At 41.3% G+C, this 21,714-nt stretch overlaps 1 protein-coding gene across 1 annotated transcript; it reads left to right on the top strand.

Annotated features, from left to right (window-relative positions):
• The first annotated feature begins 5,208 nt into the window (after positions 1–5,208).
• Positions 5,209–12,180, top strand: LOC148047698 (vomeronasal type-2 receptor 26-like). Its single transcript, XM_087708107.1, has 5 exons — positions 5,209–5,539; positions 7,480–7,771; positions 8,906–9,718; positions 11,736–11,951; positions 12,109–12,180. The coding sequence occupies exons 1-5, from the start codon at positions 5,331–5,333 to the stop codon at positions 12,178–12,180; spliced, it is 1,602 nt and encodes a 533-aa protein (XP_087564233.1). The 5' UTR covers positions 5,209–5,330.
• The last annotated feature ends 9,534 nt before the right edge of the window (positions 12,181–21,714 follow it).

The raw sequence follows: 21,714 nt of genomic DNA on the forward strand, positions 1-21,714 counted from the left end.
TAATAATCAAACACAATAGTTTTCTGAAGGGCCCCTTGAGAATCATTCTAGAATGTATCTCAGACCACTTTCTCAATTGTCCTACTTTCTGAAGAGAAGATGTTGGTCAGTGAATAATCTGTTAAAAATCTTGAGTCCATTGCTAATCCTGCCCATAGGCAGAGATAACATTGACCTGTTAAAGAAAACCTTTGTAAAATATATCGACAGCGAGCCAAATAAAAAAGCAAAAATTGTAAAGATACCTGCTGAGAAAGAAAGAAATAACTGTGGAGGGCACAGACCTCAAGCACAAAGAAGGCAGAGATGTGATAAGTGCAGTTATTACTTGGAGACCAATCAGATTACTCTGCAGACTTCTATCTATCATCCATCTCTATCTCTCCCCTTCCCCCTTTTCTATTTATGTCACCCATCTCTGCAGTAAAGCAACTGTCTTACAGATCATACATGCCAAATGGCTGCCATTTAGAAGAGTCTGAATGCCAGAAGCAAAACTTCTTCAAGGAAAAACAAAGCCCAGTTGCCTTTTGAAAAAGTACTTTTGGGACAACCATAAACTGGATGACTGAGAAACTCCATAGATGTGAAGAAGAGATGCTAGCTAGGAGTCAATCTGAGAACAGAGAGGGGAACCCCCAATGACTTAACAAACAGAGAATCTATTTTACGAAAGGCTCACTTAATGAATGAAGAATTAAAAATGGCAGCAGGAAGAGCGTAGTTTCAGAGTTGCAAGATTCTGTTAACATACCCTTACATAAAGTAGAATTAGCTCATCTAGTCCTGTATCCTGTATCCTGTATCCTGCATCCTGTATCCTGTAGCGAAGCACGTCTCCTCCATTTTCTGACTTGGATATGCATCCCCAGGCTGGAGAGATTGTCCTGCAGTGCAACGAAGGCTCAGTTTCCATGTTTTACGTTGTTCTCTGATACATGGGTTTCCTGGCAGCTGTTTGCTTAGTGGTGGCATTCCTGACCCGGAGGTTGCCTGGGGCCTTCAATGAAGCCAAGCTGATCACCTTCAGCATGCTGGTCCTCTGTAGCGTTTGGATCGTCTTTGTGCCCACCTACCTCAGCAAGGGCAAGTACCTGGTAGCTGTGCAGGTCTTCTCCATCTTGGCCTCCAGTGCTGGGCTGCATCTTTTCCCCCAAATGATACATTATTCTTTTTCGACCTGATTTGAATAGAAAGGAGCAACTAATTCTCAAAAGCTTAAGAGAAATGTGATTTTAAGTGTGTACAAATTAGAAGCACCAGTGCTTATTTCAGTTCCCCCAACCATTTGTAGACCAAATATGATAATTTTTTTAGGGAAGCTCATTATATCTGTTTTACACTTCGATTCTAAAGATTATCCAATTTTTTTTTAAAAAATATTTCTTTTAAAGTTATTGTAGAATCAGAACTTTACATTTTTCCAAAAACAAAAAGAAATAACAATAAAGACCACTGTAGAAACCAGACCCTCATTTTTTTTGTAAGAAATTGGCTGTTGTTATCTGACTGTGTGTAGATCTTTGAGATATCTTTTTATGCTGTCACATCAAATCTTTTGGGTTCATTTTGCACATCATGATATCTTGAGCAGTCCCTCTCTTACCCTTAGGGAGAAGGCAGTAGTGGCAAACCAGTTCTGAGAAATCTTGCTAAGAAAATGGCACAAACTTGCTCAGTCAGTCTGAAACGGACAGCCTCTCCCTCAACAATTATTCATGGTACATGGCAGGCTTGAGTTCTAAATCCAAACTCTCCTTTTCCATGAATTATGTTGCTGAATTTGATGTTTTCTTCCTTCAAGAAACCTGGCTAAATACCTGCTTGTTTATAAGTGGATATAATTATTTCTCTCAAGAAAAAAAGTCTGCTAAATTTGGCTTAAATCTTAATGCTAACTTATTCCCCAATTGGGCTCAAGTCTCAAGTACTGAAATAAATAAGTTTATAACCTTAAAGAGAATCTACAAAATGATGTATAAAGGGATCTAAAATATGCAAGAGATGTAAAAAATCAAAAGGAACATTTTATTATCTTTGATGGACTTGTGAAAAAGCTAAACAATAGTAGACAGGGATACATATATTAATTTAAAAAATTGAGACTACTGTATACAATTTAAATCAATTTAAAATTGATTTTAAAATATGTTATTTTTAAACATGATAACAACCAGCAAGTCTGCTATTTGTTCAATGTTGTAAAGACAATGTTGTAAAGACAATTCCTAGTATGAAAGAATGGTTAATATAACAGGTAAAAAATTAACAGAGTTGGAAGGGACCTTATAGGGCATCTAGTCCAACACCCCCCCATGCCGCTCAAGCAGGAGACCCTACACCATTTATGACAAATGGCAATCCAGTCCTTTCTTGAAAGTCTCAAGTGATGAAGCTCCCACAACTTCCGAAGGAAAAGCTGTTCCATTGGTTAATTGTTCTCACTATCAGAAAGTTCATCCTTGTTTCTAGGTTGAATCTTGCCTAGTAAAAGTGATGGAACTTGCAGGGATGGCAAACTGATGGCTCTCATTAGAAAAAAGATACTCACAAAGTGTAATATTATTCAAAAAGTTTTTGTGGAGTTTTTGCACCAAACAGAGGGGGGAAAAATCAAAACATAACACATGGATTTTATGATAAGTAGAGTTTATTGATAGGTGCTGATGGAAGCTCAAGTTTAATATTAAAGTAAGGGGTGAATTAAAGTGTTAACTATGTCTTATATAGAAGAAGAAAAAGTTGGGAGTCACTTTTTTGTATATTTGTATATATTTTACTATTTTTGCACTTCTATCACCTATAGCTGTAGTGGTGAATCTATGGCACACGTGCCACAGGTGGCATAGAGAGCCCTCTCTGCGAGCATGCAAGTTGTTGCCCCAGATCAGCTCTGCATGCTTGTGCGCCTCCCATCAGCCAGCTGATTTTTGAGTCTCTGCTGTGCAGAGGGGGGTTGCATGGGGGGCAGGGGAGCATGGGTCTGTGTGCAGCGCCCCCTTCCATGGCCTGTTTTTCATCCCAGGAGGCTGCAGGGAGGCCTACTAGGCCCAAAATGAGGGGCACGGGAAGTGGGGAGATCGTCCACACAAGCGCAGGGCATCAGGGCACGTGGAGTGGTGGTGTCACGTATGCATTGCATTATGGGTATGGACATGCATGCGTGTGCTGTCGTGTGTGCAATTTCGGCATGCAACAACAAAAAGGTTAGCCATCACTGACCTATAGCTTCCCACCCCTCTTTTTAAAGTATTTCTCTTTCTGATTGATAGCAATGGATGGGGGGCTTTCAAATAATATTTTCAGTAATTGGGAGTGTGTTTTATTAATGTTTGTAGTTCTTTGAAGTTTCCATGAGGAATGTGGATTCTGGTAAGAACCGTTTCAAACCTGCTGAAGACAAAGATTATACAAAATCTCACCACAATAGCAATAGCAGTAGACTTATATACCGCTTCATAGGGCTTTCAGCCCTCTCTAAGCGGTTTACAGAGAGTCAGCATATTGCCCCCAACAATCTGGGTCCTCATTTTACCCACCTCGGAAGGATGGAAGGCTGAGTTAACCCTGAGCCGGTGAGATTTGAACCGCTGAACTGCTGATCTAGCAGTAGCCTGCAGTGCTGCATTTAACCACTGCACCACCTTGGCTCTGAGTCTATACAATAAAGTACTGAGTCTATACAATAAAGTACAATTACCTCCCCTAGTCTTGTTTCCTGTCTAGTTTATCTGGGATGACTTGACAATGACATTCTGGGGAAAAAAACCCCACAGCTGTCTATGCTTGCACAATATGTGAAGTCTTGTGAAGCAGTGGCTCAGTGGCTAAGACGCTGAGCTTGTTGATAAAAAAGGTCAGCAGTTTGGCGGTTCGAATCCCTGGTGCCACGTAACAGGGTGAGCTCCCATTACGTGTCCCAGCTTCTGCCAACCTAGCTGTTCGAGAGCATGTAAAAATGCAAGTAGAAAAATAGGAACCACCTTTGGTGGGAAGGTAACAGCGTTCCATGTGCCTTCAGCATTTATTCATGCTGACCACATGACCATGGAGATGTCTTTGGACAGCACTGGCTCTTCAGGTTAGAAATGGAGATGAGCACTGCCCCCTAGAATCAGGAAAACTAGCACATATGTGCGAGGGGAACCTTTACCTTTTACAACATGATTACAAATTTCTGAGTTCAAAGAACACTTGAGAGCTCAACACAGAAGCAAACTACAACATGACTTCACATGTCATTCACAATTCCATATAGGAATATAATTCACAATTATATTATTTCACAGTGATGCTTGGATGGTGTTTGTGTTGCTTGTTTATTAATTAATTAAATTGCTATGCCACCCATCTCCCCTGCAAAGTGACATGTTTGTGGATAGCCTCATTTGATTTTAAGAGGCAATCTCTCAAAAGGTGAGGTGAGTTGTTTTATACAACTCCAGGAAATAAAGGAGTGATCTCACATATATTTGAGAAAAGGGCAGAGGATGTGATGGTCTTTGGTGTTCATGGTGAAATGGTGGTGGGTTCCTACCAGTTCGGATCGGTTCAGCTGAACTGATAATAGCTTGGTGGCCTGGGTCGCTGAAACTGGCAGTGACCCAGGCCTGCCACGTCCCTGAACCAGTTCTCCCAGCAGCACCATAGGCACTGCCATTTTGGTTTTTGCTTCTGCGCATGCACAGAGCAATCGTTGTACTGCGCATGCATGCACCACACTCACATCCCTGAGCAAACCAGCAGTAGCAGCTGGCAGAACCCACCCCTGTGGTGAAGTCTATGGTTGGTGAATGGGGGATGAAATGTGCCATCTTTGTATCCTTCCTTTGGGCCTTTGGAAGGCCTCCAGCAACCCATTGAAAGAAAGGTCATCCTACCATTGCATCACATAAGACATGGTCTGGAGTTTGATTTTTATTATGACATATCACTGAAAAAGTCAAAAGTCGTAAGAATTGCATCAGCAACTTCACCTGTGCCCATGAGATCACCCAGAAGTTTCAGAGGTGATGTTTTCCAGTACAATTAGTCATGCCTAGGTTGTCTTCTCACTAATTCTGCAGACATTTCCCCTGATGATTGCCTTTGGGGTAAACAACAGACTGAGAGCAACATGATTTGATAAGTGGTGCCAGAATCTATGACTGTTTTAGTACCTTCTTTGCCACCTATTGTTGAGGAAGATATGTGAAGTGAGAAGTTACTTTTATCCCCTTCAAATATAAAATCTTGGCTGAGCTGCTGAATAACAGAAGCCACAGAAAATTTAGTCCTTTATTCTGAGGCGTATTTGATAAGTGCAAGTGACTAAACACAACATACCAAGTATGAGCCTGCAGATTCTTCTTCTGCTCTTGGTGCAGTTGATTTGTGGGGTGCTGAAGGTAGAATGCCCCATGGATTTGAAACGAGAGGAAATATTACAAATGAATTTCTACAGATCAGGAGACCATCTCATCAGTGGAATCTCTTCTTTCTCGGTTACTCTATCTGTGAAATACCGATTTAACATGGCTCCCCCTGCTAAATTCTATCTGTAAGTCCCTGTGTCTGATGCCTTTCTATTTTGTGAGAGAGATTGAGCTGTGAGGTTGTGCTGGAAGGAAGGTCAGATTTGAAGAACCAAAATATACGAGGAGCGTCCATTAGTAGCTCATTTTATAAATGTCTTTTGGTGGCAAGGAATCTCATTGGTTCCTAATGGTGGTATAAGATTCCAGCAGTTTCCCTGAGCCGCTGAAATGCCAAAGAGAGAGACTCGAGATGAGGCTTGCAAAAAATATCAGCTTTTATTTATGGCCTTAGCAAAAGCTGGGTGACAAAACTATATCCAACACATACAAACAAATGCATGTAAGGAATAGCCACCCCCTGCAAGAGTGGCTCAGAGTATTATATACATTTTAGGCAGATACAAACAAAGTTTATCCAATCAGAGACAAAGATTTGTTACCAACATGATCTTTAAAGCGTTCTTTTGTTCAAGCTCCTGTCTCTGTCTACCTTATCTGTGGAGTATTCCTATAGCCTTGTGTAGGGGGTGACAGCCCCCCCTTTGCCAAGTTGTTTTTCGGCAGAATGCTTTAAGGATTTTTGAGTCAGGAAAACTCCCTCCCTTTGGTTCCTTTATCTGTGCAGCCCATGTGACAATTTCTTCTACTAACTTTCAAGAATGTCCCTAGCTTTCAAGCCAAGAATAGAAGCGAGATGCAGCAGTGAGGTAACATTTGCAGTACAGTATTAAGCTTCCAATTTGCTAGGCTAGAAAACAACTAATTTCTGACAGTATACAATAATATAAGCAGAAGCAAATATAGATTCATATTGATTCATATACTCCTTCAGTGGCAAGGAATCTAATAAAAAATGATTCAAAATCTTCCTTGTGTCTCTCTTCAGTGAATTCATAGTTAAAGTATGGTTGGATATGTTTTTGCATAATTCCAAAATGAGACATTACTTAATTGGAGAATCTGTCTCCTTATCAGATTCTCTTTTTGTCTGTCCCTCCTGAAGTCGAAATTAAAAAAGTAGATTTCAGGTAAATGTAAGGATTTACTTCCCCACAATTAGAAAAAAAAAGGCCTTTAGCCTTAGTTCCATCCACGGATTTATCATATTCTATGTAGATTCAGCTCCGACAGTGGGATTGCACTAAATGAATTATTTATTCTTGTTCTGCTAATCCAGCCAAACGTTTGTGAACTCTTACCTCAAAATGAACTAGAACCGATTCGACTGTAAAATTCAAGACAGAATGAAATATTCCTCAGTCTGGAAAGAAAGCTCAAGTACAGGACAGGAAAGGAAATATAGGGTGAATATAAGTGTCTTCTCTGAGTAGGAGAGATGTTTTAAGTGACGCTTCCTAGATTTTTAGAAAAATTACTGTTGGAAATGTGGTGGTGGTGGGGTGTTTCTGAGATTTCTTTTTCCAAGATGCTTAGGACCAGGTTCCATGAAACATGAACTGTTTCCATGTGGATCTCCCTCTGTGGAGAAGGTATTCTGCCCCACGTAAGATACTGTATTTGCAGGGAGACAAAATGACAGCGCAATTCATTTCATTTGGGCCCTAAATCAGTAGCCCAAGCAGTAGTTTGGATATTATACTCAGATATTTTGATAAGTATTTATTAGTACCCTGTTCCCCCCAAAATAAGACGTCCCTGGATAATAAGTCCAATCAGGCTTTTGAGTGCATGCACTAAAATAATCTCTCCCTCAAAAATAAGCCCTCCCTGAAAATATTGCAACACAGCAGCAGCCATGAGGTGACCATGCTTGCCTCCTTCTGTATCTCAAAAATAATAATCCCCCCAAATAAGGCCAAGCACTTATTTCGAGGCTCAAAAGAAAATAAGACCCTGTCATATTTCCATGGAAACACGGTACTAATATAGTCAAAGGAGCCTTCATTACATTTGTATTTTTGATTGAATGCAAGATGAAAATGTGATGTACCTATATTTGCAGCAGCAGTCCCAAAGTTTACTGGAAAGTCCTGTCCTTCCTTTTTGCCCTTGAGGAAATTAACCAGAATCCCCAAATCTTACCCAACATAACCCTGGGCTACAATATTCATGACAGCTATTCTACTGCGAAGGTGACTTCAGAGGCTTTGCTGGACCTGCTTTCAAAGGGAGAGGCAGACATTCCAAATTACAGCTGCGGAAAGGAGAGAAACACACTGGTGGTCCTTGAAGAAGCTGACGCAGACATATCCATCTATATCTCAGGCTTGCTGAACCTCTACAAGATCCCACAGGTAGACCGGTCTACACATGATTGCATGGCCATTTAAAAGGGGGTAGGTTCCCCATGACCACAATGGGAAGCAAGAATCTGAATTAGATGTGAATCCAATCAGATTCTTTGGTCAGGGCTCTTATTGTCAATTTATCTACTAAGATAAATTTATCTTACTGTCAAATTATCTATTGAGACTGTATTTCTGTTGTTCTTCTCTTCCTTTCTAATACCTACCATGTTTCCCCAAAATAAGACAGGGTTTTATTTTCTTTTGACCCCCCCCTGAAATAAGCGCTTGGCCTTATTTTCAGGGAGGTCTTATTATTGTTCAGATGCAGGAGGCGGCAAGTGTGGTCACCTCATGGCTGCTGCTATGTTGCAATATTTTTGGCGAGGGCTTATTTTTGGAGGAGAGTTTATTTTGGCACATGCACTCAAAAGCCCTATTGGGCTTATTATCCAGGAGGTCTTATTTTCAGGGGGACAAGGTATTTCTTCCCATGAATGACTATAACCATGTTGCTTGTATCTTTACAATTTATATTGTTTTATTTGCTTCCTAGTATAATTTGATTGCTTATTAGAAACCTATGACTATCACTAAGTGTTGTATCTTATGATTCTTGATGAATGTATTCTATTTTTTAAAATGTACACAGAGAGCATATGCACCAAAGACAAATTTCTTGTGTGTCCAATCACACTTGGAAAATAAAGAATTTTAGATTCTAGATTATTTATATTGGAGAATCCTATGGACTATTTAAGGAAGAAAAATTTTAGTGGATGGTGATGGTGGAAACTTCTCTGCCCAAGTAGGAAAGTCAGCCCACTTTGGATATATTTTGGATAGAGCCAAGGTGGCGCAGTGGGTAGAGTGCAGTACTGCAGGCCACTTCAGCTGACTGCTATCTGCAGTTCAGCGGTTCAAATCTCACCTGCTCAGGGTTGACTCAGCCTTCCATCCTTCTGAGGTGGGTAAAATGAGGACCCATTGTGGGGGCGATATGCTGACTCTGTAAACCGCTTAGAGAGGGCTGAAAGCCCTATGAAGCGGTATATAAGTTAACTGCTATTGCTATTGCTATATCGGTCAAAATGGCTAAAAATACTGAAGTGGGAATAAATGTGAATATTTCACTTTTTTCAGGTCAGTTACACTTTTCCTTCCAAGGTTTTGAGAGACAGAAAACGATTCCCCTTTTTTTACTCAACTTTTCCTACAGAAACAAATGAATATCTAGGTATCATCAAAATCCTCCAATATTTCAAATGGACATTGGTGGGTCTTATTGGTACAGATAGTGAAAATGGAGATAAATTTATGAGCCTCTTCACATTTCTACTCGACCAGAATGATATTTGTGTTGTTTTCTCAGTATCTGTTTCATCATATGTCACTTATAAGAAAAAGGATGTTGGTGTTTTCAACAAATGGAACCAAGTCAAAATCTTGCTTTACTATGCTGAGGTTTCAACCTTCTTACACGGATTGTCATCCACATACTTTCTACTGACCGACTTGGGGACATCAGTTGTAGGGAAACTTTGGATTACAACAGCTTTCTGGGATCTCACTTTGCAGTTGTCAAGTCATGTAGTTTTCACTTGGCACAACTATCATATTTTTTCTTTACTTAGTCACACAAATAAAAATTTAAATTATGATCATCTCTCCCAACTTCAGTCTTTTGCTAAGAGATTTATGAATACATTATTTTCATGTTCCCATTCTAAGCATGCCCTGTCCATGAAAGGCTGGACAAGGTGCACAGAGAGAGGAAAACTAAGTGATGTGCCTCAAGAGTTGAGAGAAAGAATTCTATCCCAGAATGGCTACCATATTTACCACACCATTTGGACTGTTGCACATGCTTTACATGCAGCCTACTCCCTCAATTTCCAGAGAAGGGGCACAAAAATTAGAAAAGACTCAGGAGTTTCAAGAGTGCAGCCTTGGCAGGTACTTTCCTTTTCTATCACAAAGATTACTGCTGAATGCGAGAATCCAGTCTCCCGCTCCATAGTTTTTGATCTTTTATTGAGTTTTTCATGAATAAATTGTTATCTTTAATTTTGTTTTCATCTGATGAGGAGCTTTACAATGTTCAGAAATAGCAATAGCAATAGCAGTTAGACTTATATACCGCTTCATAGGGCTTTCAACCCTCTCTAAGCGGTTTACAGAGAGTCAGCATATTGCCCCCAACAATCCAGGTCCTCATTTCACCCACCTCGGAAGGATGGAAGGCTGAGTCAACCTTGAGCCGGTGAGATTTGAACAGCCGAACTGCAGATAACAGTCAGCTGAAGTGGCTGCAGTACAGCACTCTAACCACTGCGTCACCTCGGCTCTTGAAGAAAGATGCTTGATTGGAGCAGCTTCTATATCTTGCAACTAACTTTATTTAAGAACATACAGTATTTAGTCTCTGATGGACTACAAATGGAATGGAGGAGGTGCAATCATATCATTTAATGAACCCCATTTGGATAAATCTTTCTCTTTGTAGCCTACCTCAGATGATGCAGCCTAAGGATTCAAATAACAGTTTCGTCACTGAACCTGTTGCCAGATTTACAGGTGGATCATTTGAAAATTGGAACATTTGTTCTATTGAATATACAGTAGCTGTTTCTTTTAATTTTCCTTCTGACTTCTTTGAATTAGAATTGAATTCTTTATTGGCCAAGTGTGATTGGACACACAAGGAATTTGTCTTTGGTGCATATGGTCCCATAAGGAGAATAAAATACAGTCATCAAGAATAAAAGATATAACAGCTAGTAATAGTCAAGGTTACTAATAAGCTATCAAATCATATTAGGAAACAAATAAAAACAATATAAATTGAAAGATAAAAGCAACATGGTTATAGTCATAAGTTGGAAGAGACAGATACTAGGAAGGAAGAGAATAATAATAATAGTAACATAGTCTTAGTGGATAATTTGACAGTGTTGTGGGAATTAGTTGTTAAGCAGAGTGAAGGCATTGGGGGAAAAACTGCCCTTGTGTCTTAGTTGTTCAGGTGTGCAGTGCCCCATAGCATCGTTTTGAGGATAGAAGTTGAAACAATTTCTGTCCGGGATGTGAGGGGTCTGTAGCAGGGGTGGGTCGCTGCCAGCATTACTGCTGGTTCAGGGTGCGCACAATTTTGCTGCCGGTTCTGGGTGGAAAAACACTACCAGTTCTGTCAAACTGTTCTGAACTGTTCTGAACCAGTAGGAATCCACCTCTGGTGTGTAGATGTTTTCCCAGCCCTCTTTTTGACTTGTGCAGTATACAGGTCCTCAATGGAAGGCAAATTAATAGCAATTGTTTTTTCTGCAGTTCTAATTATCCGTTGAAATCTGTGTTTGCCTTGTTTGGTTGCAGAGCCAAACCAGAGAGTTATGGAGGTGCAGATGACAGACTCAATAATTCCTCTGTAGAACTGAATCAGCAGCTCTTTGGGCAGTTTGAGCTTTCTAAGTTGGCGCAGAAAGAACATTCTTTGTTGTGCTTTTTTGATGATGTTTTTGATGTTAGGTGTCCATTTTAGGTCTTGATATGATAGAACGTAGAGATTTGAAGATCTCTACTGTTGATACTGTGTTGCCTAGTATTGTAAGAGGTGGTAGTATGGGAGGGTTTCTCCTAAAGTCTACCATCATTTCTATGGTTTTGAGTACATTTAGTTCAAGATTGGCCTGGCTGCACAACAAGGCTAGTTGTTCAACCTCCTGTCTGTATGCAGATTCATTGTTGTCTTGAACAAGACCGATTACTGTTGTATCATCTGCAAACTTCAGTATTTTAATAGAGGGATCTTTTGAGATGCAGTCATTGGTGTATAGAGAGAAGAGAAGTGGAGAGAGCATGCCTCACTAAACAAGTCCTGAATTAAAGCACAGTCAGCTGTGGAATCAGGAAAATTCGGATATCAGTCTTGCTTTCCTAATTTCACCAGTTGATTTATTTCTCTTTGCTATTGTAGCTTCATCCTTTCCTATACATCTCCCAATATTACAACAATTCCATGGAGGGAGTATATTTGGATCAGAAAGGGGACCTGGCAGTCGACTTTGACATCATGTCCTGGGAGACGTTTCCCAATTGGACTTGTAACAAAGTGAAGGTTGGGAGTCTGGAAAGAAAGGGACTCTCAGAAGATAAATTCAAACTCACAGTGGACCAGACTGCAATCAGAATGGTCAGCAAGACGGAGAAGATAATTTCTTTCGGTTCCACATTTTGTATGTCTTGTTTAAAATCAGTGGCTTTTCCCAAGCGGACCTCCCAAATGTGTGTCACAAGGGCACCTTCAGCCATATAATTCAGAATTCCTTTTTGGCTTATTTTTGTTATAGCTACAGCAAAACCAGAAATGCTCTATATGGCTCATTGGAGATTACTGGGACATCCCCACCCCAAATGGTTGATTGTGTACCATGGAGCAGGACATGGGTACTGAGTGAAAACACTTAAAGTCCTTGACCTTCATTTGAGTTTGTCATCAGGACCAAGATCCCACTCAAGGAAAACCAAAATAAAACCTTTTGTGGAGGATAGAAACTATCCCTAATGGAAATTATAATCATCTGTCTTAGAATCATATATCTGGAAGGTATCTCATAGGTCTTCTAGATCAACCCTTGCTCTAGGCCAGGGGTAGTCAACCTTTTTATACCTACCACCCACTTTTGTATCTCTGTTAGTAGTAAAATTTTCTAACCGCCCACCGGTTCCACAGTAATGGTGATTTATAAAGTAGGGAAGTAACTTTACTTTATAAAATTTATAAAGCAGAGTTACAGCAAACCTCTACCGCCCACCATGAAAGCTGGAATGCTTACTAGTGGGCAGTAGGGACCAGGTTGACTACCACTGCTTTAGGGAGAAGACTTATCTGCCTAATCTATCTGTCAAGGTTCCGAATAATGAACCCAACCAATTCAGCATTCTGAGACTTTCAGCTTTCTCAAAGAACTGTTTTATTGAGTACATCATGTCAGCACGAATGAAAATGAAACCAGCTCTAAATATTTCCCCGCAGTTTCTGTTTAATTAAAGAATAGCTAACGCCACCTCACCTCATTGTCACAGGTCACATTGTCCAATTACGTGTTCTGGCGCCTCTCTGGCAACTTTGGTAACTTCCCAGAATCTCTGGCCAGCACCTGTTACGCTGACCTTGGTTCCCACAGGATAGTCTGTTGTTGATGTCTGGTCTAACATTCCAGAGCTCCCTCCTCCCCACAAAGTTAGGCAAACTGAGAAAAGGGAAGATGGCTACAGCAGGCCTGATCTGTTTTGAAGTTGACACTATTTGTTAGGGGCCATGCAGCTGGGCACCATCAAAGTAACAAAGTTTGTGTAGATTTCAGGAAGCTCTCTTTAATCCTGTCTGAGGTCAATGCAAAATCTTGAAAACCGCAAGAGGAATTTCTCAGCCTCATTTCTAGTAAATTCATTGTGGTGAAGTTATCTGAAATGCTCCCTCTGCAGCTGGGCTCAATGCCTTGCCTGAGACAAGCTTCCAAGATGGCCCCCTGTTTTCTTTGGATTGTGTATCTCTGCTCCCCCTTTTCTTCCTTTCCCAGCCTGCCCTTGGCCCCAGTCACTGTCTCTCCTCAGAGAGGAACTCTCTGGAAGTTAGAGGGCCTATAACGATGCCAACAGAAAAGCAACCTCGTCCTTGGCAGGAAAGGATGGAAGCAACATGAGAGCAGAGGTCCATTTTCTAGCTGTGGGGGAGAATGATCAAAAATCCATTTGAGACTCTCTGTGGCTGCTTCTCTGCACCCTTTTTGGGTTTAGACCCAGCAATTAAAACTTAGGACAGCGGTTTGGTTTACCATATTTTTTGGAGTATAAGACGCACTTCCCCCTCTAAAAGAGGGTGAAAATTTGGGTGCATCTTATACACCAAATATAACCTCACCCACCCACCAGTCCCCACCCTTTGGCCTCTGCATCCCAGCAATTTGCCTCCTTGCAGCAAACAGAAAACAATCTGTTTCAGCCCCATTTTCGGTCGCTGCATTACCGTTTTCGGCCTCTGCACATCCCATTTTCCACTCATTCTGATCCTTGCCACCCAGATCGAGTGGAAAATGGGGCACGCAGAGATGACTATAGGCTATGGCAATCCTTGCAACCTGAAATAGCAGATTGTCGGGAGGCCAATCCAACCAACGATCAGCTGCTTGTGCTAATCTGGCTGTGCTGAAACTGAAACAGGCTGTTTGCTGTTTGCTGCAAGGAAGCAAATTGCTGGGAGGCAGATGCAGATTTTTTTCTTGTTTTCCTTCCCAAAGCTAGGTTTGTCTTCTACTTCGGAGCTTCATATAGTTTGAAAAATATGGTATTTATTGACTGATTTAATTTTTATGCTACTCCGTGGCGTTGGTTGCATTTTGGCAAGGATATCCACGTCACCTATTCCATTAAAGGCTTCTTTTTTATCTTTAGTCCCTACCAAGGTCTCAGTGTGTGGATAGCTGCCTGCCTGGATTTGTCAAGCTGCTGGACCCCATGAAGCCAATTTGCTGTTACCGTTGTGTTCCTTGCGCAGAAGGGACCATCTCCACTCAGGAAGGTGGGTGACTCCAAAGAGAAAAGCTATACATGATTTGTTAGTTTTAATATCCACAATTATTTCTACCAATTTAAATAGTTTATCTCACACTTTTATTTTTCACCACAATTATAAAAGAAGGAGATGATTCTCTCCCACTGAAAGAGAGCTGGTGCAAAGAAACCACCCAACCACCAAAAAATAAAATTAAGTTTAACCCCCCCCACCCATAAAATATAAAAGAGAAGAATAAAGTAGAAGAAGGAAAACAGAAAAAAGCTGAAGAAATATAAAATATATGTGTTTCATCACTACAGTAGCCATTTATTGTTTTTTTTTTGCTTGAAAGGATCTGTCACATGTCATGAATCTAATCTTTAATATTTGGAATAAAAATTATTTTCCAATGTTTCAAAGTCATTCTTTTAGCAATTCCCCACCCTCAGTGTAAGGAAGTTCCTCATAAACAGTACAATGTTGGAATGTAATTCAAATGAAGCTAACCTAAAGTGACCAGATTTCAAAAGTGGGACACCATTGATGGGGTGGTGGTGGTGGTGTGTTCTTGATTAAAAATTTTGCTGCCCGGCGCTGTGGCTGAGGTGAAGCCGCCAAAGCTCCTGCTGGCGTCTCGCCCATGGCAGTGGTGGTGCTGCCTCCCCCTCCGCTCAGAGCACCTGAGCTGGGCACCACGGCTGCCTCCTCCTCTGCCGTGCTTTTGAGAAGCCATGGGGCCTTTTGTTTCCTGCTCCCGCCCCCTCCACCGCCTTCCTACTGGCTCCCGCAGCCTCATGGCTCCTCAAAAGCACAGCGGACGAGGAGGGAGCAGGGGTAATGCGGTGCCCAGCTCAGGTGCTCTGAGCGGAGTGGGAGGCACCGCTGCTATGGGCGGGGGTGCCGGCGGGAGATTGGCGGCTTCACCTCAGCCACAGCACCAGGTAGCAAAAGTTTTAATCAATACCCCCCCCCCCATTCCATTCCCAGGCAAAAGAAAGAGACTCCAGGGAGGAGAGCTTGGTCAGTCATTGGAAGGCATTTGAGAAAGAGAAAATCAGGCAAGGAAACTTCTCAAGAAGTTCCAGAAGCAACTGCTTCTCCTCTGGGCTGGAAGGAGGGGAGGAGAAGGAAGGAAGGAAAGATGGGAGGGAAGAAAAGAGGGGAGGGAGGCGAAAGGGAGGAAGGGGAAAGGGAGGGAGGGAAGAGAAGGTAGGGAGGGAGGAAGAACCCAGCTTTCCTGAGAATGGTCTGTTCCGGGCCGGAGAGGGCAAACCAAGAAATTTAAATGGGACTTCGCTGGCGGTTGCAAAGCAGCCTTCCCCTGATTGCCTTTCCCAACAGCCCCCAACCCATTCAAAAGCCACCCCCATCGTCAGCCTCTCCCAACCAGATCCCCAACTGCCTCCCCTCGGCTCACCCGGACCAGGTTGCTGACCGCGGCTTGCACGGCATGGCTGCAGGGAGAGTGGTGCCCGAGAGAAGTGGGCAAAAAAAAAACAACTTCAGACGGCTGAGCCGCTTGGCCCGGGACCAAGCCCCCCTGCCCGAGGTGTGCCGGACGGCTGTTGCAAAAAAGCTGTGCATCAGCATGTGCACGCGCAGGAGGGGAGGGAGCCTCGCCCCTCGTTGGGTGCTGTGAGGGAGCCGAGCGGAGGGAGGGAAACCACTGCCCTCTAAAGGCCACATCGGGAATGACACTTCAGAGAAATAAAATCTTTTTTTTAAAGGCGTCCTTTTTAAAATTGATGATTCGCCCTCTTTTTTTCTTTTGGAAAATCGGGACTTTTTGAACACGCCATGGGACACGGGACAAATTTTGAAAAATCGTGACTGTCCCGCCAAAAGCAGGACGTCTGGTCACCTTAAGCTAACCTCTTTAACATTGAAGGATTTCCATACCAGTGAAGAAAATGGGTGTTGTTCTTTGCAGATGCCAAACACTGTGTGAGATGCCCAGAAGATCAGTACCCCAACAATAATCAAGATCAGTGTGTTCCTAAGGTGACAACCTTCCTATCCTACTCAGAAGATTTGGGGATCATCCTTACTTCCTTTGCTTTACTTTTCTCTTTGACCACCGGCTTTGTTTTAAGCATATTCATTAAGCACATGGAAACTCCAGTAGTCAAAGCCAACAACCGGGACCTGTCCTACCTGCTCCTCATTTCCCTCCTGCTTTCCTTCCTGTCTTCCTTCCTCTTTATTGGACAGCCAAGGAAAACCACCTGCTTTCTGCAACAAGCAGCCTTCAGCATCATTTTCTCAGTGGCTGTCTCTTCTCTCTTGGCCAAAACCATCATGGTGGTGCTGGCCTTCCTAGCCACCAAGCCTGGGAATAGCATGAGGAAATGGCTGGGGAAGCCTTTGGGCAACTCCATTGTTTTTTCTTGCTCTTTTGTCCAGGTTATGATCTGCACTATCTGGTTGGGTACTGCTCCCCCGTTTCCAGATTCAGATATGCATTCCCAGGCAGGAGAGATTGTCCTGAAGTGCAATGAAGGCTCAGTCACCATGTTTTATGCTGCACTTTGCTATATGGGCCTCCTGGCAGCTGTTTGCTTGGTGGTGGCATTCCTGGCCCGGAGGCTACCTGGGACCTTCAATGAAGCCAAGCTGATCACCTTTAGCATGCTGGTCTTCTGTAGTGTTTGGATCTCCTTTGTGCCCACCTACCTCAGCACCAAGGGCAAGTACATGGTAGCTGTGCAGGTCTTCTCTATCTTGGCCTCCAGTGCTGGACTACTGGGCTGCATCTTTTCCCCCAAGTGCTACATTATTCTTTTTCGTCCTAATTTGAATAGAAAGGGACAGCTTATTCTGAAAAGCAAAGCAGAAATTTTATTTTAAATGTATAATTTATAAGAAACTGGGAGATTTTGGTTATTTTTGTTCCCCTTGTCAAATCTTGTGTCAGGCCTGCAATTATATTCCTTTGAGAATTTTGGCCTGCCACACTTTCTCTTATTTCATTATGTTGTTTCATTAGTATAGTTGATGGGAGGGGGAATAGACAGGAGTGAGATTGTGGAATGTATTGTTATCATTCTTTTCTAGAAGCTCAAGGTCATTTTTTGTCTCCATACTTTCACACCTGACCAGAAGCAGCTGGGTGTGGATGCCAGCGTGGAAGAAGAAGATTGGACCATTTGATGGATTGTGGGTGTGGGAACAAGATCATGAACTTTTAACTAGATGGAATTCTGATGTCATTTCCAGTATTGGGATTTCATAGCATAATGCCAAGATGTCTGATCTATTAAATTGGAATTTTAAGGTTCGTTTTGTCTTGGACTCTGATTTAATTCTACATGATACTTGGAACGCTGACATTTTGATCATTTCCTGGGGCAGCTCATTCTATCTACTTTATACTTCCATTCTAAGTGATATCCAATTTGTTGAAAAAAATCTTTTATTTATTACTCTCAAAATATTATGCCACTATTTGGAATGACAGATCCCAGTTCTTGCTTCCTTTTTTACTTATATTGATCACACTACATAAATACCAGAGGACCGAGGTGTAGCCATCATAATGCCCCTTTATAAAAAGGATACTAAAAGTCTGATTGCCAATTATAGGCTAAAGCCATCTGTTAGTTTTGGAAACACCCCTCAAGATTTGCCCTTGAGTTACAGAAAGTATGTCTACAGGATGTCATAATATATGGGTCAGTTAACGGACATGCATAGCTTGTATTTTGAGGAACTAACAATATGTGTCTACCAAATAGATTAACAGCCAAGCTAGCAGATGGGCTAAAATAGATGTTTTGCCTCAGCATATTTCATATATAGACTTCCTTCAAACCCGTGTCTAACAGCACTATGTCCTAAAAGCAAACCTTGCAATTTCTATGTGAACAGTTAAAGCTTAATATCATGAAACCCTAGTTTGGTTCAGGCTTGAGGCCTACCTTGGTTCAGCCTGTCACCTTATCAGTGATATAAACAATGACCTAAAACTAGCCCCAATAAATCCAATTCAATGGGTATTCTTTGCTGGTTTTCCTTTTCTGGAAAACAGCACAACATTTTGCAAACTACAATCACATGACCACAGGCCGTTGAAACCAGTTGTAAATGTGAGCCGGTTGTCAAGTGCCAAAGCTTATATCATGGCCATTGGTGTGTGTGCCTGTTGTAACTTAGAGGTTAGGTCATAAGAATTTTTTTGAGTCCATCGGAACAACCAGTGGTCATTAAGAGAATGGTCATAAGTTGAAGACAAAGGATGTAATGCAGGGCTGAAGTCCTCCTGGTTCAGCCTGGTTCGGCCGAACCAGTAGGAATGATACAATACAATACAATAGCAGAGTTGAAAGGGACCTTGGAGGTCTTCTAGTCCAACCCCCTGCCTAGGCAGGAAACCCTATACCATTTCAGACAAATGGCTATCCAACATCTTCTTAAAGACTTCCAGTGTTGGAGCATTCACAACTTCTGGAGGCAAGTTGTTCTATTGATTAATTGAATACAGTATTTTAAGTTTTTTTCCTCGCTTTTAAAGCTTTTTGTTTGTTGTTGCTTCTGTTTGTTGTTGGTTCTGTGAACCGGTAGTAAAAAAAAAAGCCTTCGACGATCACACGGTTCAGCTGTGAGCCGTACAATCATCAGAAGCTTCCCCCCCACTTTTTAAAGCATTTTTTTCCTGCTGGTTTGGGCGAACAGGCAGGAAAAAATGCTTTAAAAACGAAGAAAAAAACTGCCGATGATCGTGCGGCTCACAGCTGAACTGCATGATCGTCGGAAGCTTCCCCCCCACCTTTTAAAGCATTTTTTCCTGCCTATATGCCTGAACCCGCAGGAAAAAATGCTTTAAAAAGTATAAAAAAGTATTAAAAAGTTGGCCACGCCCACCCAGTCATATGTCTCCCCCAAACCACGCCCACAGAACCAGTGGCAAAAAAAATAGATTTCACTACTGATGTGATGGCCTTTAGTGTTCATGGTGAGTGGGAGATAAATCAGCCATCTTTTAATCCTTCCTTCTGGGCCACTAGAGGGCCTCCTCCAACCCACTGGTGAAAGTTACAAGGTCTGTGTTGATTTCAGGAAGCTCTCTTTAACCCTGTCTGAGGTCAATGCAAAATCTTGAAAACCACAAGAGGAATTTCTCAGCCTCATTTCTAGTAAATTCATTGTGGTGAAGATTTCTCCCTCTGCAGATGGTGGCACAGCTTTTCACATAGTCCTCTGTTCTGACCCCCCTTCTCCATAGTCCTCACTTACAATTTATATAAAATCTCATATTATCAGTCTAATATATATGTATACATTATTATCATTATTAACCTATTATTTAACTATAACTATTATTCCTTCATTTTATGCGAGATATTCTAAATTTTGAATTAATTTAGATTATAACAATTCATTACGTCCTCCTAAATCCATCCAATAATAGTACATCTTTATATTATATTCTGTGTCATCCAATTGTCCTTGTATTGTAAAATTCTCAATCATATTTCATTTCCATATTTTTTGTCTAACCATTGGTAAAATAAATCCCATATCTTATAAAATTGCTTATCTTCTTATTCTCTAATTTCAGATGTCAATCTACTTTCAGCACATTCCATTATTTTATGAATAACTTCCTCCTGCATTGGTATTTTCTCATTTTTCCAGTTTTTAGCAAATACAATTCTAGCTGCTGTTAACATATTTTCAATCAAATATTTCAATTCTCTACTATATGTTTCCAGTAATATCCCCAATAAAAATATATCTGGTTTAAAGTCAATATATTTTTCTATCATTTTTTTCCAACCATGTGTGGATTTTAGTCCAGTATTTTTTAGCTTCTGCACACATCCACCACATATGGTAATATGAAGCCGGTATCTGATGACATTTTCAACATTTTTTGGATTTATTCTTAAACATTCTTGCTATTCTTGTCAGGAGTAAGTGCCACCTGTAAAACATAGATACAGATTTTCTTTATATGCTGATTGTTAGCTATCAGAAACAGTACTAATGGTTTTCACTAAGGTCCTCTGTTCTGGCAGGAACAAAGATTCAACCTGATTGGTCGAAGGGTCTGGCAGCTCCCTATAAAAAGGCTGCTGTCAGATTGAACCTGTGCTGGATTGTACATAGTTGCTACTGACTTAATGAAGAGCTGAGTGTGCCTCTCCTTTACCCGATCTAACACTGGCGACAAATATGGGATTGGAAGACAACTAGGCAAACAAAAAGAGCACAACAGATTTTAATGACAATGAGTTAAAGGTGACAAGGTGAGATGTTGTACGCAAATATATTAATTAGGGAAGAATCTCATATCTCTTTGAAAAGGCAAAGGCAGTGTAATGGCCATTGGTGTTCATGGGAAAGTCTCTGATTGACAGATGGCAGATGAAGTGCACCATCTTTTGGTCCTTCCTTTGGGGCCTCTGAAAGGCCTCCTGCAACCCACTAGTTGAAACAAATTTTATTCTATTGTTGCATAACTTGGAGAAGTCCCTGGATCCAGAGTCTTTTTAAGATGCATCACTGAAAAAGTTGAAGGTTGTAAGAGTTGCATCAGCAAGTTTCCCAGCTGCCTTTTAGCCCATGAGATTACCCAGAGCTTTGGGATATTGCAGAAGAAATGATTCCTATTATAGTTAGTCACATTTTGCTTGTCTTCTAGCCGATTTCTATGTAAGTCTCTATGTATTATAGAGGTCATTTTGTGATGGAACTTGTGTTGGAAGGCTTCAGTTTAGTGACACCTATAAGTGAATGTTTTTTAATTCAATGTTTCCAAAAGAACATGTATTTTCCAGTTGTGCTTAGAGTGAGAACATCACACTTGCCAAAGTTGCTATCTTTAAAGATAGAAGAATAATTATGGTAATGAGGATCCCTGAACTGACAAGTACCATATAGCACAATAAAATCTGCAGACAGCTTGCCATTTCACTCACAGATAGGCACAGTCATTTTCCGAATTGTCCCTCCCCATCTATCTCAGTAGAAGAACTTCTCACTTACTGACCACAATAGAGACTGACAACTCCAGAGCTTGCTTCTGCTCTAGCCAAAAATAATTTATTCAATTTATGAAATTCTGGAGATGTGGTTACAAGTACTGGTGAGGAGCAAATATTTTCTAATCTTATCTCATAATTTAATCATGTAGCTTTGTTAACAGATTGTGGGACTTTTGTAGATGTTTCTTTATTGTCCACCTTTTTACCCCATCACAGTCCAGATATTCTCAGCACATCGCTGACTAGATAAGGGTTCGTGGACTGTCTCAAGTCCTGCATGCTGACTGGGCAGTAGAGATTATACCTGGGAGAGATAAGCGAAGAACCCTGGGAGCAGATGCCAAGAGCCCAATGTATATTCCAAGAATTTAATTGTTTAATTGTATATGAACCAGAGAACTGAGTATCAACTG

Source organism: Thamnophis sirtalis, unplaced genomic scaffold, assembly GCF_051295495.1.
Source record: "Thamnophis sirtalis isolate CommonGarterSnake01/CBP01778 unplaced genomic scaffold, rThaSir2_p1.2 scaffold_3, whole genome shotgun sequence".
Classification (NCBI taxonomy): domain Eukaryota; kingdom Metazoa; phylum Chordata; class Lepidosauria; order Squamata; family Natricidae; genus Thamnophis; species Thamnophis sirtalis.